This window comes from Hypomesus transpacificus, chromosome 8, assembly GCF_021917145.1.
Source record: "Hypomesus transpacificus isolate Combined female chromosome 8, fHypTra1, whole genome shotgun sequence".
NCBI classification, from domain to species: domain Eukaryota; kingdom Metazoa; phylum Chordata; class Actinopteri; order Osmeriformes; family Osmeridae; genus Hypomesus; species Hypomesus transpacificus.
The window spans coordinates 11,942,686-11,962,206 of NC_061067.1; the positions used below are offsets into that span (position 1 = coordinate 11,942,686).

General features: G+C 41.3%; 2 protein-coding genes across 11 annotated transcripts in view; one reads left to right on the forward strand and one right to left on the reverse strand.

Annotated features, from left to right (window-relative positions):
• Positions 1-1,261, reverse strand: part of ppp4r1 (protein phosphatase 4, regulatory subunit 1) — a 30,940-nt gene extending 29,679 nt beyond the window's left edge. For all 7 annotated transcript variants that reach the window (XM_047023437.1, XM_047023434.1, XM_047023433.1 and 4 more), the window contains exons 1-3: positions 1,149-1,261; positions 893-1,064; positions 695-739 (exon numbers count right to left, since the gene is read on the reverse strand). Coding sequence is in view for 6 of the 7 variants with exons in the window: in XM_047023434.1 (XP_046879390.1) it covers positions 695-739; positions 893-899 (52 nt within the window). In the remaining variant the exon portion in view is untranslated. The remainder of the gene's footprint in view (positions 1-694; positions 740-892; positions 1,065-1,148) is intronic.
• Positions 1,262-1,316: 55 nt separating this feature from the next.
• Positions 1,317-18,418, forward strand: LOC124469915 (vesicle-associated membrane protein-associated protein A-like). Of its 4 annotated transcripts, none has more exons than XM_047023445.1 (7): positions 1,317-1,467; positions 2,193-2,345; positions 2,458-2,561; positions 2,799-2,879; positions 3,196-3,342; positions 3,560-3,736; positions 13,399-14,622. In XM_047023445.1, the coding sequence occupies exons 1-7, from the start codon at positions 1,410-1,412 to the stop codon at positions 13,423-13,425; spliced, it is 747 nt and encodes a 248-aa protein (XP_046879401.1). In that variant the 5' UTR covers positions 1,317-1,409; the 3' UTR covers positions 13,426-14,622. The 4 variants fall into 4 exon arrangements, with proteins under 4 accessions (XP_046879401.1, XP_046879404.1, XP_046879400.1 ...); XM_047023444.1 differs by lacking the exon at positions 13,399-14,622 and adding an exon at positions 17,699-18,418 and having other exon boundaries at positions 1,319-1,467; XM_047023447.1 differs by lacking the exons at positions 3,196-3,342; positions 13,399-14,622 and adding an exon at positions 17,699-18,410 and having other exon boundaries at positions 1,319-1,467.
• The last annotated feature ends 1,103 nt before the right edge of the window (positions 18,419-19,521 follow it).

Consider the following 19,521-nt stretch of genomic DNA (forward strand, 5'->3'; position numbering starts at 1 on the left):
GGCGCAGGGACATCACAATACCACACTGAAATAAGACAACGCTAGTATTAATGTTGATGCTCCGAGAAGTAATGTATATATTAAAAGAAAATGATGTTCTCAATAGACAAAACGATACATTGGCGGGTGTCGATTCCCATTTTCTGTGCCTTACAACTGCTTGATTCAGTAGTTAATACTAACTGAGTGGCTGGCAAGCTACCGCAGTGTCTGTATAACAATCGTGTAGACAGAGCGTACTGTCCCGAGCAATCTGTCAAATGAGCCAGAAACTCTTACACACTTAATCCACAAATTAGTCCCGGACGTGTTGTGATATTAACTAGTACAGCAGCTGCTACTGTACTAGCAGAGCAACAAAAGCTGAAATAGCTCGCATTACTGTATGGCTAGGCTAACAACTCCAGAAAGCGCGTGACATCATGAAGACTATAGGAAATTACTTCTGACACCGTTTATGTCCACTTCCAGACTATATTTACAACACGTCTCTGTTATTTCACTAGGCCTGCATCAGGCAACCCGGGAACTTCAGAACAGACCAGGCAGCCAACGGCACGCTAGTAGTTGCACTGCTAAGGACCGTAACCCGTAGACAACTAGATAGCTAGTCTAAGCTAACTGCACAGCCTGTGCTGTGCCACAGACTAACAGGCAGACTTTCTATCCACCGAAAAACACTGGACAAACTTACACCCGTCTAACTCCTCTTGGGAATCCTCTTGAAGCAAAGAAATATCTGTTCAAAGGAACAAAAACGAAGTTAATTGATAGGCAGTCGATCTCTTAATCAGGCTCTGACATTCACTTGAAACGGATGACAAACTGGGAAAGTATGTTCAAATAACGCATTTCCCGACGGTAGCTAGTGGTGTGAATAGAGGTAACGTACCCGCCATCTTGTCCTGGTCCTACATTTGAAGCAGGCTACAGATGACGGAGCTGCTGTGGGAGTGTTGGCTAGTGAGCAAACCGCCTTGCGAACTGGACAAGCGTTGTCTGAACAAGAGGCAAACCTAACGGGCAGATCTTCTTGGAACTCATTTTGGTGGAAACCATGCCACCTAGAGGGACAAAGGAATAGTAGACATAAAAAAGTAGTTATCCATAAATCAAATTTCGCTGTCAAATTTCGCTGTTTTGCATACCTGGCAGTCTGGTTGCCCATGAATATCTTCCCATTATTGTTAGTATTAGTATTGTTATTATAGTTGTTCTAAGTTTATCATTACGGTAGGCTAATATTTGTTTTGAATGGAAGCGCAACCAGCTAACTGGCGGGAGACCCCGAAGATCAAACACAGGAAACTAAACAGTGACGTAATTTTCTACGCGTTTCCGTAGCAACCCAGATCTGAATGTGCAATTTTCACTCATGCTTTCATAAACATTAAGTTTAAGAATAAGACATGTCTAAATTGGAACAAATACTTGTCCTTGACCCACCATGTGACCTCAAATTTAAAGGTAAGAGCACTGTCACAAATCTCCACTCTCATACTCGCCAATGCTATGGCAATGTCACAAATTAACCATGTATCTACAGTAAGCTAGCTCTACTACTAGTACTGAAGCGTAGATTAGCTACAGCACTGTACTGTAGTTTGCTGCTGGCTATGCAAACATCATCGTCATCTAGTCTTTCTAGCCAGTCTAGCTAGAGCTATCTGCACCGAACTGGTGGATAGTGCCCGAAGAGTGGTGTTTGAATACCGTTGTTAACGACCACTTCGGCAGAGATCTAGTCTACGACTAGGGTCTCTGTCGCCATTTTACATTCATGTTTGTTGTAGGTGGCGATATTCCAGTATGGCATTCAAGAAACATAGCACTAGCTAGATAACGTGGTCATTTGAAACAGGGAATTTGTCATGTTCCAATCTCTAATGAGCTTGCATGCTAGCCTTAGTGTGTCTTTTAGTTACTGTAGTCTTAGAGTTACTGTAGCCTACAGTAGTAGTGAGGTACAGCCATCATCACCATAACTCACATACTAATAACTCTATTTGGGCTTGATGGCAGTCACTCACATTCCGTGGTAGGGATGAAAGCTACGAGTGTAACTGCTGTATGTTTTTAGCAACCATATGATGTTGGTCGTGGCCATACTCGCTTGGTAACTGACAGATTTTAATTCTCATAGCTGTTTCGTTTGTTTTAACCACTCTGCACCCCACCCCCTTCTTCTCTAGGTCCGTTCACAGACGTAGTGACCACCCACCTGCGTCTGTGGAACCCATCTGACAGGAGAGTATGTTTCAAGGTGAAGACCACAGCTCCGCGGCGCTACTGTGTCCGACCCAACAGTGGGGTGCTGGAACCGGGAGCCAGCATCTCTGTGTCAGGTAGGCGTCTACACCCAGAGTGTCTGTGCTAAAGTGCTCGTGGTGATGATGCTGTTGGTGATACTAGTGATGATGATTGTTGTGATGTGTCCCTGTGTTTCTGTTCCTCCAGTCATGTTGCAGCCCTTCGACTATGACCCCAATGAGAAAAGCAAACACAAGTTCATGGTCCAGACAGTCTTCATGACTCCCAGCTCCTCAGACACAGAGGCAGTGGTAAGCTCAACCCCAAGGTTAACAGCAACAAAGGGGTAAACTGAGCCAGTTTTTCTAAACGAGTGTGTCAAGCCAGTTGTGAGAATTGTCATGAGGCTCCAACAGGGGGCAGTGAATACTCAACCTGTAAGTGTCACTGCAGAAGATCAACTTTTAGAAACTAAAAAGTCGGAGACCCCTGTCACATTGTGTGCGTTTGACATGTTCAGTGATGTCGGTGTGTTCTCATGTGTGCAGTGGAAGAATGCCAAGGCTGATGACCTCATGGACTCCAAGCTCCGCTGTGTGTTTGAGTTGCCCTCAGACAACAACAGACAGGTGTGTCTCTAGCCTAAGCCCTAACCATGACCCTAGAGACCCTAATCAGTCCAGTTCTGCAGTACGACTGTGCTTTCAGGTTCTGGAGGATGAACAGCCTGGGGTCACAGAGAGGTCAAGCCCCTCTCTATTCAGATCTGCCGCTAACCCTAGCTAACTCACCCTTGACCCCACATGCTAGCTGAGCAGTAGCTTTCAAGAGAACCTTGCCACCTCTGTGGGATTGGCTAATCCAGGTCACTCTCCCCAGTTCGGATGGGCTAAAGCAGGTCACTCTCCCCAATTAGAATTGGCTAATTCAGGTCACTCTCCCCAGCTGAGATTGGCTACAGCAGGTCACACCCCCAAGCTGAGCAGTAGGCAGTATGGCGGCAGTTCAGAGACTACTCCAGGAGAGTACTGCACCCCTCTGACCAGCCAACACCACCTGACCTCTGACCTTCTGGAGTGCAGCAAGTGGCAGGTTGGTGACATACAGACTGATACAGCTAGGCAGACCAATAGACAACCAGACGGACAGACAGGCAGATCGATGGAGAGACTGATAGACAGCCAGGCAGAAGTTGTGTGAAGATGTATCCCCTTTAATAAAAACGTATGTTAACGTAGGTCACAGTTCTGACCCTGTGCCCAGTGTGAACTGAACTGTGGTAATGTTTACCTGCCTGCTCCCCCTCCAGTCCGAGGTGGACGCGAGCAGAGCCACACCCCTTCTCAGCTCCAGGTCAGACAGCTGTTCCACCTCGCGGCCCAGCGGGGCCCCTCTGGACCAGCCAGACATGAGGAGGCTGGTGGAGGAGTGTAAGAGGCTGCAGACAGAAGTGGGGAAGCTCTCTGATGAGAACCGACAGCTTAAGGTATCTGGGTTCTAGATCCGGGGTTGGCTCTATGTAGTTGGTGTAGATCGGGTAAACTCACTCCTCAGGTACATACAGGCCACCTGCGCCAGCCTATCGCTAGCTTTTCGTTGGTGTTTGAGATGTCGGAGGTGGCGGGTTTAATCCCAGGTGCGGGCGAACATCGGCCAAGTGTACCTCCGATGGGGCCATGGCAATGTCTGTTATATCTACACTAGGGCTGGGTGATATTGCTGATTATTTTCAGATTATATCAATACTGCCCTACAAAGGCAAAAGACTGTAACTCGCCGAAGTGTAGAACGGAGAAAAAGACTTCAAGGTTTTTGCACTTTCCAAGTAGTTGTCCTGCCAAATGTATTTTAGGTAGGACACTGGAAATCTAGCAGTTTGATGTTTTAGTGATTACACATTATCTAAATTAGAAATCTTTGAAATTGTTGATCTTAAACTGCACTTTTGACCCCTATTTTGAAGTTACAGTAGTATACTATAGTCTATCGTAAGTGGTCATGCCAAGGCAAAATACAGTAACTTCCTTTTCTTCGCTCACTTAGTTGCTTATCACGATATAAACTCCAAGCCAATGTAACATACACGTGGATACCTGTCACAAGACTCACAAGACAAGAGTGTTTTTGATTTAACTGCCAGGATAAGATACTTACGAACGACTCATGTTTGGGATGTTTGGTGTTGAATGCCAGCGAGTAGGCTAGGCTAATGCTAGATGTGTTTGTTGTTGCTAGGTTACGTATTAGTGAAATTGAAACCGTAACTCCACTTGAACGTTTTTGAGTGCCTCAAAACAAAGGCAAAGCACCGTAACTGATGTTACGGCATTCTGCATTGGCTTTCGAAAGCCAAAGCAGGCTTTTGGAAGTTACGGTGAAGACAACAACCTTATTTTCTCTGAAAAACAGACAAGTTCATTTAAGATATTTGGCCACATGATAAAAAAGACCTTAACTGTTCCGAAAATGAAAAAAAATCATTTTCGACAAAATTGAAGTTACGGTCTTTTGCCTTTGCACGGCAGAATAATTATTGATAATTATCACCTATTTTGGATAGATTAAAAAAATAATATTGAACCTTTTTATTTTTGATTTAACACCTTACCAATTCCTTACTATTTGCACTTGTTTTCTCCCTCCACTTTTCTGTTGACACACACAGACACATGTTGATGGTAGGGATGCACGATAATATCTGCACGTCATCGGCATCGGCAGATTAAAGCTTCAAAACGTAATTATCGGCATCTGCAGATATGAAACTTTCTGTCGATGTACCTGGCCGATAAGGTGACCTGCAAATTATGCACACGCGAAGCAAATGTTTAATTAAGCAATAAGCTCGTCGCGTTGTGCCTAACAACTCCTATTATGGCAGCAGATCCAATATCTGTGTCATTCCTTGAAGCACTCGGGGAAAGTGCTTGACGCGTGCAAACTCAAAAGGTTTTAAATGTCTTTATCTTGACGTAACCTGTCTTTACATAAAATAAATGGTTCTAATCTTTCACAGTTAAGCAGCACTGTCAAAAAACTGTGTACCTCCGTGCCTCTGTTCCTTCTAACTAACATGCTCTCTTCACATGGTCGACAACGTGTCGAAATAAAAGTCTCAAATTTACAGAGGTATTCATTTTGATAACACGGTCATAAAAAAATATTATTACAGAAATAATACACATTTTTTATGGCTCTAACACCTCCCCTTACCTGTTCTAAAATCAGCGCAAAACACGGACTTGCAGGCCTTATTGCTTTTCTAAAGCTGTTACTACAAATATTTTATATGGTTTCATAAATAAAGACAATCAAATTTAAGAAACAAAATAGTTTGATAATAAACCGTAATTCTTCCGCCACTACAAAGTATAGCTCCTACATAAATCGTTGCCACTCAACAGATTGAAAACAGTGGACGGCCCATATCGTCTTTATAGTGCTGGCTTCATTCGTTGCCTTTGCTAACGCTTCGATTTCAGCCTCTCTGCATGCCTGGTCTTTTTAGACTCTTTCTCCTCCATTCTGTTAACAATCTCCCACCACTCGTCAAACGTCAGCCCACCCAGCAAATCAAAATTCAAAACAAATGTTGCCATTCTCTTTACGACTAGGTTGCTTGCTACCGTGTAACTTTGTAACGTCTTTTTTTATTTGAAATATTCGATGCGCAGTAATATGGAATGTTATGTTATGAGGACAACTTGAAAGGTTATGCTGGATTTGACAACGGCATGGAACGTGATATAGCCAATCAGAATCAAGGATTGGAACAATCAGTTTTAGAAGTTACTATGAGCGCCAACAACATTGGCTGTGTGGCAGGACTTCACAGTATCAAAGGATGATGACAAAATGGCTATTTGCGGAGTTTGTAAAGTGTCAGTGTTGCGATACATTTTAAGTTTACATAGTTCAGGGTTCGACATAAGCAATGGCCCGGGGCCAGTAAAAAGTAACGTTGGGACAGTTAAATAGCAACTCACTGGCCCGATCGGGCCACTGCAAATTATTGATTGAAAAAAAAAAATTCGCATCGTAAAAGTTAACATCCTTCATATGTTTTGCTATCTGCTAAATGCATAAATAACTTTGCAGCTCGTGGGGCGCACATTTGGCAAATCAAGAGTTGAGTGAGTGATGAGTGGTTGTCAAATTGTAATTCTCTAATCCCGATACATTTTTTAACAACTGGCGCGAGACAAAAGTGAAGATGAAAGCAAATATAACAACAACGGCATATCACGTAAATAAGACGGACAGACGTTCGCCTTGTTCCCCCGGGCTATTGAACTGCAGCAGAAGAATGGTGTCAACTTGGGTACTTAGTATCATACTGATGAAATGCAATGGAAGCTTTTATAATTTAGCATTGAGGGACCAGAGGTTTCAGTTTCAGCCAGACAGTCGTGCAGAGATAGCTGTCAGCAGGGAAGAGAGCACGTCATTTTTTAGGTAAAAGTCAATTGTTTGGCTGACTATTACCTTATTATTTTTTATCACTAGAAATGTGATTTCATTTTTGTTCTTTTTATATCCAGGATGTGTTTTATAAATGGTTAAACATGTTAACAGAATAACATAACTTATAAGTCTTTGGTTTTGTTGTAACAATGATAAATTACAACTTTTGGAGGGGGGGCCAGTAAAAATTGCCTTTGGGCCAGTAAGTTTCAAACCCACTGGCCCGTGGGGCCAGTCGCAATTTTTTTTAATGTTGAACCCTGTAGTTACAGCTGCATTTCTGTGCATATGTGTCAAGAATGTGTCATTGTCAACAACACCGTTTTAAGGAAACTGTAGTTGTTCAAGTTCAAGGAGTTACTGTTCAAGTATGAAATTTGTGACGTGAAAATATAAATAAATCTGCCATATTTGAAGTAATTTCAATAGTTTTCATGAGTGAATGTCTACATGACAGCCCCACAGAGTACCGTCACACGTGTGATTCTGAACATTCCAACCTACTATTTTCCGATAGACAAAAACTTGATGACAAATGCTATAGGACATTTCAGCCTGACGTCACAACAACAAATATCTTACTTCCGGGTGGATAACATCGATCTTGGCTGGCGATAGTAAACCTTAACAAGCCATTGAAGCTTATCGATTAAAGATTTTCTGGACTGCGTGAGCTTTCTAGCTATCTGTCTGCCTGGACAGAATAATTTGCGTTCGGGGGTTAATAAAGTACATATCTATCTTATCGACTATGGAAACTTTATCATATGGCTTCAAATTTTACAATGAGGATGCTAACAAGTAACACTAGCAGGAAGTAGCATTACTACGAGTGTTATGCTACGTAACGGAAGCTAGCTAACTTTTTTAATGAATGCTCATTATGTATTTGTAGCCTACTTATCATTTTGATAATAGGCTAATATAGCTAATATAGACACTTAGAGCTAGTGTTGCCTTCATTATAAGGCTTATATAAGGCTTTTAATTTTTTTGCGGCTCCAGACAGAATTGTTTTTTTGGTCCAATATGGCTCTTTCAACAATTTGGTTGCCGACCCCTGGTGTAACAATACAAGAATTGGCTGTGTGTGTGTAATGGCAGTGATAGGCTGTTAATGAGCCAGGAACAGATGCTGGGGGTTTGATCATACAACTGAAGTTTGCCTGTTCCTTATGTGCTTTTCTGGCAGGTTGTATTTGATGCATTTAAGTGAAACTATTGAACATTCTATCAATACATTTTCTTATTGCTATGGATGAAGTGTCTATCGCAGCACACATCGCTATCGTTTTATTGCCCAGGCCTAGTCTAAACCACAGCCGAGTTCTAAGTACAGGGGCCAGTTGCATACAAATTGACATCAGAATCAGAAGGGATTTTATTCGCCATGAATGTTTGCACAAACAAGGAATTTACTTTGGCAGGGAGATGCATACATTAAACAAATAGGAATATTGAAATTTAATGTGGACTAACTATACAAAAGGAGCAAAGTCTAGCTAATACTAAGGGGGGTCTAGCTAATACTAAGGGGAATAAAACATTAAATATAAGTTGCCATAATTTACAATTTAACCTAAAAACCTTAAATAAAAAAAAATAGTAGACATAGTCTTCGACTTAAAAGTAACTTGCATTATGGGTAAAGTAAGACACTTCGCAAAAAAAGAAAAGATGGCGGACAAAACAGCGACACTTGACAGCGAAAGATTGATACATTTAAATCTGATGAAAACCTATATCGTTGGAAGAATACAATATTGAAAAGGTTGTCTTATTAGGAAACAGTGTATGTGCCATAGACTTATATACAGTAGACCAGGGGCGATTCTAGGATCAGACCTTTAGGGGAGCTCAGCCCCCAATGAAAATGTGACTTGTGTTCTTAATCTGCGCCATGAAATAACTACCTACTTCTCCTTTGGTTTTACTGGCAGACTACCAACGTTAAAGGTGCATGGTGACACTGGATATTAAACCTGTTTAAAGCCCTTTGAACCTGTAATTGTCATCTGTCAGTAACAGACACGTTTTCAAACTGTTACGTTAGAGCACTAAAACTTATTTAAGATAATAATAATAAAAAATGTATTTTAGGGGTGCTGAGATTAAATGTATGTGTGCTTGAGCACCCCTTAAAAGAGTCTAAAATCGCCACTGGAGTAGACACAGCAAGCCTGCTCTTCAAAGATGTCGTCCCATTCATTTCTATGAAAAGAGCTCAGTGGCGCAGTGTGGCAAGCGAGAGCACGAAACCAGAGAATGTCTTAATATGGGGAGAACTGTCACTCTAGGGAAACTTCCTGGTTCTGAACTGGTTGCAGTTCTACTCTGGTTCCATATGAGGGCGCTCACCAGTGAGTGCAGAATTATTGGAGGTCTATGGAGTTACACCCCTCAAAATCCACTTTTCACAAGATATCATTTTTTGTCTAGTAATTTGAATGTTGTATTCGAAAGGGGAGGCAAAGAAAATACAAATGGAGTCAGGTGGCTGAGCGGGTAGAGCATCGGGCTAGTAATCTGAAGGTTGCCAGTTTTGATTCCCGGCCGGTGCACATGACGTTGTGTCCGTGGGCAAGGCACTTCACCCTACTTGCCTCGGGGGGAATGTCCCTGTACTTACTGTAAGTCGCTCTGGATAAGAGCGTCTGCTAAATGACTAAATGTAATGTAAATGTAACACACTGCTGGGTGTTAGATTTTTTTAAGTCGCCTTTCTGTTCTAAAAAGCCTTTGAAAATGTCATTGACGTCATACACATTGTCAGACCAGAGATGCTGCTTTACGGCAAGCCCTGGTCACTTCCTTTTTTCTCTCGAGGCATCGACAACAAAGCCAGAGAATGTCTAATATAGGAAGAACTGCTCTTTGTGACACCTGAAGGCCAACGTAGGCTAGTTAACAAATTCGTGACTGAATTCCTGGAATACTCATGTGCTTCAGTAGCTCGCGGTGTAATGCGACGGATTATAAAAATGCGTGTGTTTTTGCTCATGGAATCGAATCCCACTCGAATCTTTTATTTTCTTAGCTTCCATTTATTATGGCGTGAATGGCTGTAATGTAGTGCTCACTACATTTGTTCAGAATATACAATTATTAAATGAATTGATTTCAAAAGATATAGCGAAGAAACACTCAGCCATAGGCTACACGAAATCGCATAGGAAACAAATGTTTCCATGTTGTGTTACGCGTATTTTGATCGTGTTGTCTGGGTTAGAAGCGACGTTCTTAGTATGAATTTTTAATATGTGGTGTCAGAAGGAGCTGTGATGTCGTGGAAAATATGGCTATTGTCTCAAAACAACCCCAAATACGTGCATAGTAGGCTACATTCGGGTAGTGTCTATGGGAACCTTTCAGAAGAAGCCAAATCAAAATGTTACCTGAAGGCCAACGTAGTTAACAAATACGTAACGATTTAGCTACATTTTGTGAGCTGGTATAGCTCGGGGTGTAAATCCACAGACTTTGGTGCGCATGTGTTTTTGCTCTAGTGCGATCGAATCCCACTTCATGCGAGCCTGCAAATGTTTTATTTTGTCTCCATTTATTTTGTTGTGAATGGTAGCGTAATGTAGTGCACGCGTAGCCTATAGGCCTACTTTCATATTTGCCGCAGCAAATATGAGATCCGACTTGAAAATCGGCAGTACTGTGTTTGTGAATTTGTGACGAATCTGGTGATAGAGGCAGACTGATAGGTGCACGCACAGCTGGGGAACCAGTTAAATTGGGAACCAGTTGGGACGTAACAACGGCAAGCTCTGGTCACTTCCTTTTTTCTCTCAAGGCATCGACAACACAGCTGACAAGTTAGGCTCTCCCTGTCAATACACATGCTAGAAAGGGTTTTGGCTTGCTTATGTTGTTGCTAATGTTGCTAATGCTCAGACATTCTGATTCCGCTTCAGATGCCATCGAGCAGGAGCTCTGGTCGTATTAGTCCTTCACTAATCAATCAGCATTCATTAGCAGAATGCTAGCATGTTATGGGCAACAATGACTCACCCTGTAAGAAATCAAAAGGACCATATGCACTCGTTCATTCAACTTTCGACCTATAATCCATGTTGAACATGCAAAAACTACAATCAAATCGGAGATTTCTCACGACAATCAGACGAAAGAGACATATTTAGCCGTTTAGCTCCATAGACTTCCATTCAACATGCACTCGCTCGCGATCACCCCCAGTGGAACTCTGGTGGAACTGCAGCCAAATTCGGTACAATGGAGCTTATATACCTTATTCCGGAAGTCGCAATGGGCCCAGACCCTCGCCCCTCGGCTTGAAGCAACGGCCCAAGTGGATGTAGGTGGTATTGCATTTACGGTTAGTTTCCCGACTCTTCCGGTCGTTTTTATTCTATTAACTCCAGTCAACATTTACAAAACTATCTCCCCCCCCCCCAAAAAAAAATAATCGAAACTCAAACCTGGCTCATACTACTAGCTTTTGAATAGAATAATTTTTCCTGATTTTTGCTAAGTGCGAAACCAATCCAAAATGGGTAAACTAGCACCCCATTTATTTGCCTACGTCAATAAAAGTTGCCTGCAAATATGCTCTCGGATACTAACAGGGCACGAGCACAAAAGTTCACATTGGCCGATAGCCGATTTACATTGAGCTGAATGAGCCATAGACTTATATTGAATGAGCACAGGGAGAAATGGCTTGAGTTGACTGCCTTGTTGTAGTTTAGCAAATGGTTGTCACACATACATGAAATGTTGTTAATATAGTTTATTCCTGTTATTTTAAAACAGATTTGATTTTTCGTACGAAACGTTTATGACATGATGACAAATATATTATGTTAAGCGCAAGCATAGATTGTTGACATGTCTATCTGGAGCAAAGACGAAGATTAATACTTTAACTGTTAACCACAATAGGAAATGATATATATTTAAATAATATTAGTCTTGCCTTCAGAAGCTTTTGTTAAACACACCCATTATTCTTTTTTGATTGTGTCATCAAGCCAGACTGCTTTTGTGGGACAAGGAAGGTTCTCAGTGATTATGTTTCACCCCCACTTACATCTAATGGAAACGTCTTGTAGCCTATATGGTTCTGTGAATATGCCTTTCAAAGGCAAATGTTCAATAAAGTATATTTTAGACACAGTTCTCAAGTTTTTATTTATTACATTATTACCAAGTCTTGTTAGATCACGTTATATCCATTAATAGGCGTTTGGTTTTATAGGATGAACATATAAAACAAAGGCCACATTTCTACACTGATGATACATTTAAGGCAGTGTGAATTTCGTGGCATTTCATTTGACTATAAAGGTGACAGTAAGCTATGGCAAGTCTGCATTATGGAAGATTTTGGTTACCAAAATGACTATTAAGCTTTCTTTGCCTGGCGAGAACAACGACGGAGCTGTTCATGTTAACAGTTACTTCATCCGATACAATGCGTTGGAAATCATACTCATATCACTTTTTAAAGCTAGACCGTAAGAAGTGGAAATATGGCCGCGTCCAGTCTCGCGCTCTCGCTTGCCTCTCTGCGCCATTGAGCACTTTTCATAGAAATGAATGGGGACGCCATCTTGGAAGACAAAAGTAGCTTACTCTAGTTATATTAACTCTATGGAGTTCTCCCTTTTATTAGACATTCTCTGGAGCTAGGGAAAAAAAGAGCCACTGGCTGTTTATCAATCCGAAGAACGCTGAGAACGCAAGTACATTCTTTTGAAGAACGTTCTGGCAAGCCTCCTTGCGAGAATGGTCTTGCAAGGACGCAAGGACGGAGAACGAATTGAGATGGTTAGGGTTTTCCTGGACTCGCAGCATTATGATAACACTGACTAACTACAAAAATTAGATAACAAAGCAAAAAAATTGTCCGTCTACCTGTAATTTTACGTTTTCTGTAGCCCTTGCTAACTTACAGTACCTGTTAACTAGTGTCTGCACTTGCACTGCACTGAGATGCTACTAGCTAGGTTATCGACAAGTCGGAGCAAATTTACAAATTAGCCGTTTCATCAATAAAATAAGAACATTTTCAGCGACTGAACTGCCTATTTCTCGTCACATTTTAATTCAGATGCTGATTTACACTTACTGTTTAGCTGAAAAATGAAAAGTAAAAAATTATAGTTGTGAGCTTTGTCTGCCTCGCTTGACATTTTGCAATGAATTCTGGGAAATCAGAAGCGTTCTCGCTGGTCAAGTCACCATCCGATGCATCCTCGATAAAAGGGGCGGATCAAGAACATTTCCGGGTATTTTTGGCGTTCTTGGTGACTTGTGTTCTTTGGATTGGAACTGTACTTGGGCAATAAAAGATGACGTCAAACGAGTTCGCAAGAACTGAAAAAACGTGGATTGATAAACAATATAACTAGATTAAGCTACTTTTGTCTTCCAAGATGGCGTCCCCATTCATTTCTATGAAAAGTGCTCAGTGGCTCAGTGAGGCAAGCGAGAGCGCGAGACTGGACGGCGCATCTTTCCACTTCCGTGTCTTCCGGTCTAGCTTTAAACTGTGGCTCTTTTTTCCCCTAGCTCCGAGACCTTGTGCACGCTTGCAACTAGCTGTACACGTCATACTTTGCGACAACCAGTTGCGAGCATCCTTTGATTGGGGTTTGATATACTACATAAAGAAATGTTTATCATACCAATGTTTTGTATCTTTTTTTTCAGCACAATCTCATCTACAAGACCTGTTAAATTAAGTTTTTCACTTTGGCATACTTTTCAACATACTGGACCCAAACAGACACAAAAACACAAGCTGCGAGTGGGAAAATGATGTTTTTTTGACTATAATACACACACACATGCTCAATGAAGCATTTCAAAAGTTTGAAATTGAAGCACAAGTTGTATATGTGAACATAAAAAGGTAAAGTTTAGATATAATCAAGCTATTTACAAAGAGAGCAGGTCTATCCATATGCACTGTTATTCATGTATATTTGTCAATAATAACTATAAAATATGAAAAAAATATTTTTGGCTGAACTACATTTTTTTTGCCACTAGAAGTCAGACTTGACTCATTTATAACTTTCTCTTTGACCTCCGTGGCAATGGCTCTTTATTCTCTGTGTCAATAAAAAAGATTCAAAGATGTAAAAGATTAAAAATTCAAGATGTTCTGAGGCATTTGTACTACAGTGAAGTAGAATAGAATAATGTAATAAGATAAACGAAAGCAATAAATGTTTTTCTCACCTCGTTATAAACCAAAAAATCTTGGTCGTCCAATATATATATTTTTTTGCTCTTCGGTTGAAATAACAAGTTGATGGCATGTTAGACAGCGTGTCCGCCTAATTTCCCCCCAAATAAGTCCAAATAAACAACTAAACTACTCAAAATCGCCCCAAAATTACTCAAAATACTTAGAAAACTAGTCATAATAAACCTAATTCGTTTTTTCTTAGACGTATCTTTGTCCTCTCGCTTTCTCCTGCATCCTATAGCTATGAATCAGCAGAATCCAAATTTTTTCTCTTTCATTTTTGGACAAAAAACTAGAAAAATATCCAAATGAATGCAACGCGCGCATAAAAGAGCGCATTTTTTTACGCCCTTTTTTCATTAAATTAAAATGATCATATCTTAAATTTTACTTGGCGATTTACAAAAATCTAACACTCAAACGTAGCCTCAGGTCTGCACTTCCGCATGACGGCAGCCCTCTGAGTCACTTGGTTTACATGCTGCGTGGTCCTAAAGCCGACCAGCGCTCTGATCACGCCGGCGTGATCGCCGACTCGAGAGGGTTTTAACATGAACATCTCCGTCTTTGTTCTCGCAAGGCAAAGAAAGCTTAATAGTTATTTTGGTAACTGAAATCTTCCATACTACTTACTTTCATTTTTAGGCTATATTCAAACGAAATGCCACGAAATTCACACTGCCTTCAATTTAACATCAGTGTAGAAATATGGCCTGTGTTTTATATGTTCATCCTACAAAACCAAACGCCTATTAATGGATATAACGTGATCTAACAAAACTTGGTAATAATGTAATAAAGAAAAGCTTGAGAACTGTGTCTAAAATATACTTTATTGGACATTTTCCTTTGAAAGGGGAATATTCGCAGAACCATATAGGCTACAAGATGTTTCCATCAGATGTAAGTGGGGGTGAAACATATATAGTCACTGAGGACCTTCATTGTCCCACAAAAGCAGTCTTGCTTGATGACACGATCAAAAAAAGAATAATGGGTGTGTTTAACAAAGGCGTCTGAAGGCAAGACTAATATTATTTAAATATAGGCCTATATAATTTCCTATTGTGGTTACCGGTTAAAGTATTAATCTTCGTCTTTGCTCCAGATTGACGTCAACAATCTATGCTCACGCTTAACATATTATATTTGCCATCATGTCATGAATGTTTTTACGAAAAATCTAATCTGTTTTAAAATAACGGGAATAAACTATATTAACAACATTTCATGTATGTGTGACAACCATTTGCTTAACTTTCTACAACAGGGAAGGCAGTGTTGTGCACGTTCATACCTCTCATGAACTTGTTCAGTTCATACAAGTCAAAATGAATCGTTCACGTTCATAGTACACCATTTAAATTCTGAACGCGTTCATAGTTCAGTTCATTTCATAGTTTTAATGCGGAAATTGCTAATAAAAGACTTAACTTGTTTTTTAACACAGGGTGACCAGACGTCCTCTTTTACCCGGACATGTCCTCTTTTCAAGACCTAAAAATGCGTCCGGCAGGGATTCCAAAAACGTCTGGGAGTTCGTCTCGTTGGATGTTTGTGTTTCTCTGGGTCTTGACCACCGCACCATATAACCTACATGTCTTTAACAAACTATTAATTACGCCCTTACAAGTTTTGACAAGTGTATCTCCCTTACGTCCCACTTTCTTGCGCGAGCAAGAAGTGTTGCCAGATGCATGATCATTATCCTCCAAATACGATAATTTAAATTGAGCCTTTGGTAGCTACGATACTTCGGCATTTCCAATCTGGCAACACTGAGCACCTTACCGCCTCCACTAGTTGCATTGTTTACAACAGCACAGATGTCTACATAGCAAACATTTTACGGGCACTGAGCAACTACATGGTGCAAGCATTAGTTTTAGACAGCGTCAGTCCTTAAGAGAAGGAAAACATTCCGTAACGTTTTAGCTAGACCTCCGATAATATGAACGTGTTCACCGTTCAATTCATTATTTGTCATAAAGTTTCGTTCAGTTCATCGTTCTCATAAAAATGAACACGTTCTTTTGAACGCGTTCATGCACAACACTGAGGGCAGGCAACTCAAGCCAGTTCTCCCTGTGCTCATTCAATATAAGTCTATGGCTCATTCAGCTCCATCTAAATCGGCTATCGGCCAATGTGAACTTTTGTGCTCGTGCCCTGTTAGTATCCGCAAGCACATTTGCAGGCAACTTTTATTGACGTAAGCAAATAAATGGGGTGCTAGTTTACCCATTTCGGATTGGTCTCAAACTTTGCAAAAATCGGGAAAAATTATTCTATGAAAAAGATAGTAGTATGAGCCAGGTTCGAGAATTGAACAAAAATTATTGGGGGAGATAGTTTTGTAAATGTTGACTGGAGTTAATAGAATAAAAACGACCGGAAGACACGGAAACCTAACCGTAATGCAATACCACCTACATGCACCGGTGCCGTTGCTTCAAGCCGAGGGGCGAGGGGTGGGGGCTTGCATCCGATGCATCCTCAATAAAAGGGGCGGATCAAGAAAATTTCCGGGTATTTTTGGCGTTCTTGGTGACTTGTGTTCTTTGGATTGGAACCGTACTTGGGCAATAAAAGATGACGTCAAACGAGTTTGCAAGAACACAAGAACGGAAAAAAACGTGGATTGATAAACAGCCATTCTCTGATATCCCCGGTAAAGCGGAAGTGCAAATACAACGTAAGTGCAAAAATATGAAAATAAAGTGGGCGGGGTGGAATAAGGTGAATAGGGAGTGGCAAGGCACTCCTTAAACAAGCTCTGGTTAGGCTCTCCCTGTCAATACACATGATAGAAAGAGTTTTGGCTTGCTAATGTTGTTGCTAATGTTGCTAATGCTTAGACATTCTGATTCCGCTTCGGATGCCATCAAGCAGGAGCTCTGGTCGTATTAGTCCTTCACTAACCAATCAGCATGCATTACATTTACATTTAGTCATCTAGCAGACGCTCTTATCCAGAGCGACTTACAGTAAGTACAGGGACATTCTCCCCGAGGCAAGTAGGGTGAAGTGCCTTGCCCAAGGACACAACGTCATGTGCACCGACCGGGAATCGAACTGGCAACCTTCAGATTACTAGCCCAACTCCCTCACCGCTCAGCCACCAACTTTCGCCCTATAATCTAAAACACTACAATCATATCTGAGATTTCTCGACGGCAATCAGGCGAAAGAGACTAATTTATCCGTCAGCTCCATAGACTCCCATTCATTTTGCACTCGCTCGTGATCACCCCCAGTGGAACTGCAACCAAATTCGGTACAATAGGGCTTAATAGGGAGTCGACAGGCTCTTCGTAGACGGGCCCTGGTATGCATTTTTAAGCTTCTTAATTTAACACCAACGCTACTTCCACTGATCAACAACTCCAACCCAGATGGCTGGCACTAACGTCGGTAAAGTGAGTTATGATGTCCTCTACTCACTCGTTTAATCAAATGTCATTTTAGCAGGAAAGCAGGACCCAGTTAACTTTTTCTGCAGTTAAGATAATGACGTAGCCTACTAAATGATCGTTGGCATATCAATAAGAGGTGGCTAACTTTCCTACCCCAAATTAAGTCAGTCCTACTATTTATGCAACAAACTAGTCTAACCTGACAATTTAAGACTGTATAAGGCTAAGACTAGTCTTAAACTAAGTTTATGCAACTGGACTCTGGTCTGGGGTCTTAAGACACAACATCCTGCCTCAGAGCTGGGTTTCTCTCTAACGCCTCCCTCTGTGTGGTTGCCAGGACGATGGGTTGAGGATGAGGAGGAGCCACCGGCCAGACAACACAGTCCTTAACTCTGCCTCCCTGGTGAGGAGAGACCATGGCTCCAGCTCCTTGCCCTCCCTCTTGGTGGTCATAGCAGCTATCTTCATCGGCCTCTTCCTGGGAAAGTTTGTTCTGTGAGGAGGGGCAGAATTCGGCCCTGGAGCGAAAGTGATGGAGAGGAGAGGGTGTGACCTGCCAGTGTACATGTTCACTGTAACCAATTATCGACAGGCCCCGCCTTTTCAATGCCATGGTTACGATACACCAGTGGGAACAACTTGTGGTTGGTTCTCCCTCTTATGTTCCTGTTTTGATGGAGGAGAGGAACTGGACATTGATCACGGCCACGACTGTAGGCAATTCAACTTCCTAAGTTAACAAAGAAACAAATGATTGAAACCAACAGTTCTTTGGTTCTAAAAGTTGGAATTGTCACTTTATGTTATGGTGTCTCCTGTGTTCAAATTATTTAAAGAACTGTGAAAACCAGAGACTCACTAGTCTGAACTCTGATCTGCTCTCGGGTCTAGAGGAGGAAGTCCGTTGCGTGTTCCTCCACTCATGCATGCGTCTGGTTCTTTATGCTACTCTCAAATGCACATTGTTTTTCTACATTGTTTTTCTTTACCTAGACATTCCAACTTCATGAGGCAGATGTTACTGTGCTGTCACATGGTGTTTAAAGTTTAAATAAAGATCTGCCATTCTTGTAGCTCCCCTCGTGTTTCTGGGGAAGTTCCAGCTGCTCACTGTCCCACCGAGACCTGTCTGTACCGTCAAGCAATTCAGAATCATATGAAAGACACCTAAGAAATGTGGGGATTAAAGTCTAAAACCTGAACCTAACTAATCAGTCTGGGACTAAGTGGTTCCACAGGTCCATTCTTGTTCACACAATCCGATTCATTCGAGGCAGGTTCAAGTTGTCAAGATAATTGCTAGGCATGCTATTCTTGAGCAGCTTGTGAGGTAGAGCATGGGTCGTATTGATCCACCGTGGAAACGGCAGTTATGTTCCCTACCTACCATGTGACCTGTCCCTGATAGTCCTTTAAATCACGTATTATGACAGCTTCCTCATCCACCACCTCATTAATAAAAGGACCTGTCATGATTGACAAACGTTACATAGGTTGAGGTCACTTCATAAACAAAACACCCTCTAAACACATCCAAGTATACTCTTGACCGTTTTAAATATAGGCTATTAACCAACATTTTTAAACATGGTTGTCAGAAAACTAAGATAGCGGCAGATAGGATAAAACAACAGTTTTGGTCAATAATCTTTTGCTATTGCACTGTTAACCATTTATGTGGTCATTATCATTCTATTGGGGTCATTTAGATTGAGACATTTCATGCAGCATCAGCCTAAACATTTCATATCACATCTTACCATTTTAAATGATAGTGATTAATAACGTAAAATATGTCCATTAAGTCCATGATAAATCATTGTCTTTCGTTCTGATCAGTGTTACAGGTGTGTCTGGTTAAGCAACACCACTGGCTAAGCTTCAGATAGCCTGCCCTGGACCGGGTTAGTTTCACACACAAGTGCCATAGTAACTGAGCTTGAACCAAGTTGAATTGAATTGATTCTCAAACCAAACAACACAAAATCTGTCAAACTGACATAAGCCTGTCTTAGTTGGTAAAATCATTAAAAGGAACAGGGCCCAGCTCATAGGAACAGAAAGTGATCCCATAAATCAACTGATATATACTGTACCCCGAGACGTTGAACTTATTTCGCTGAATAATTTGAGTCGATCTAGACATCATGACAGACTCCA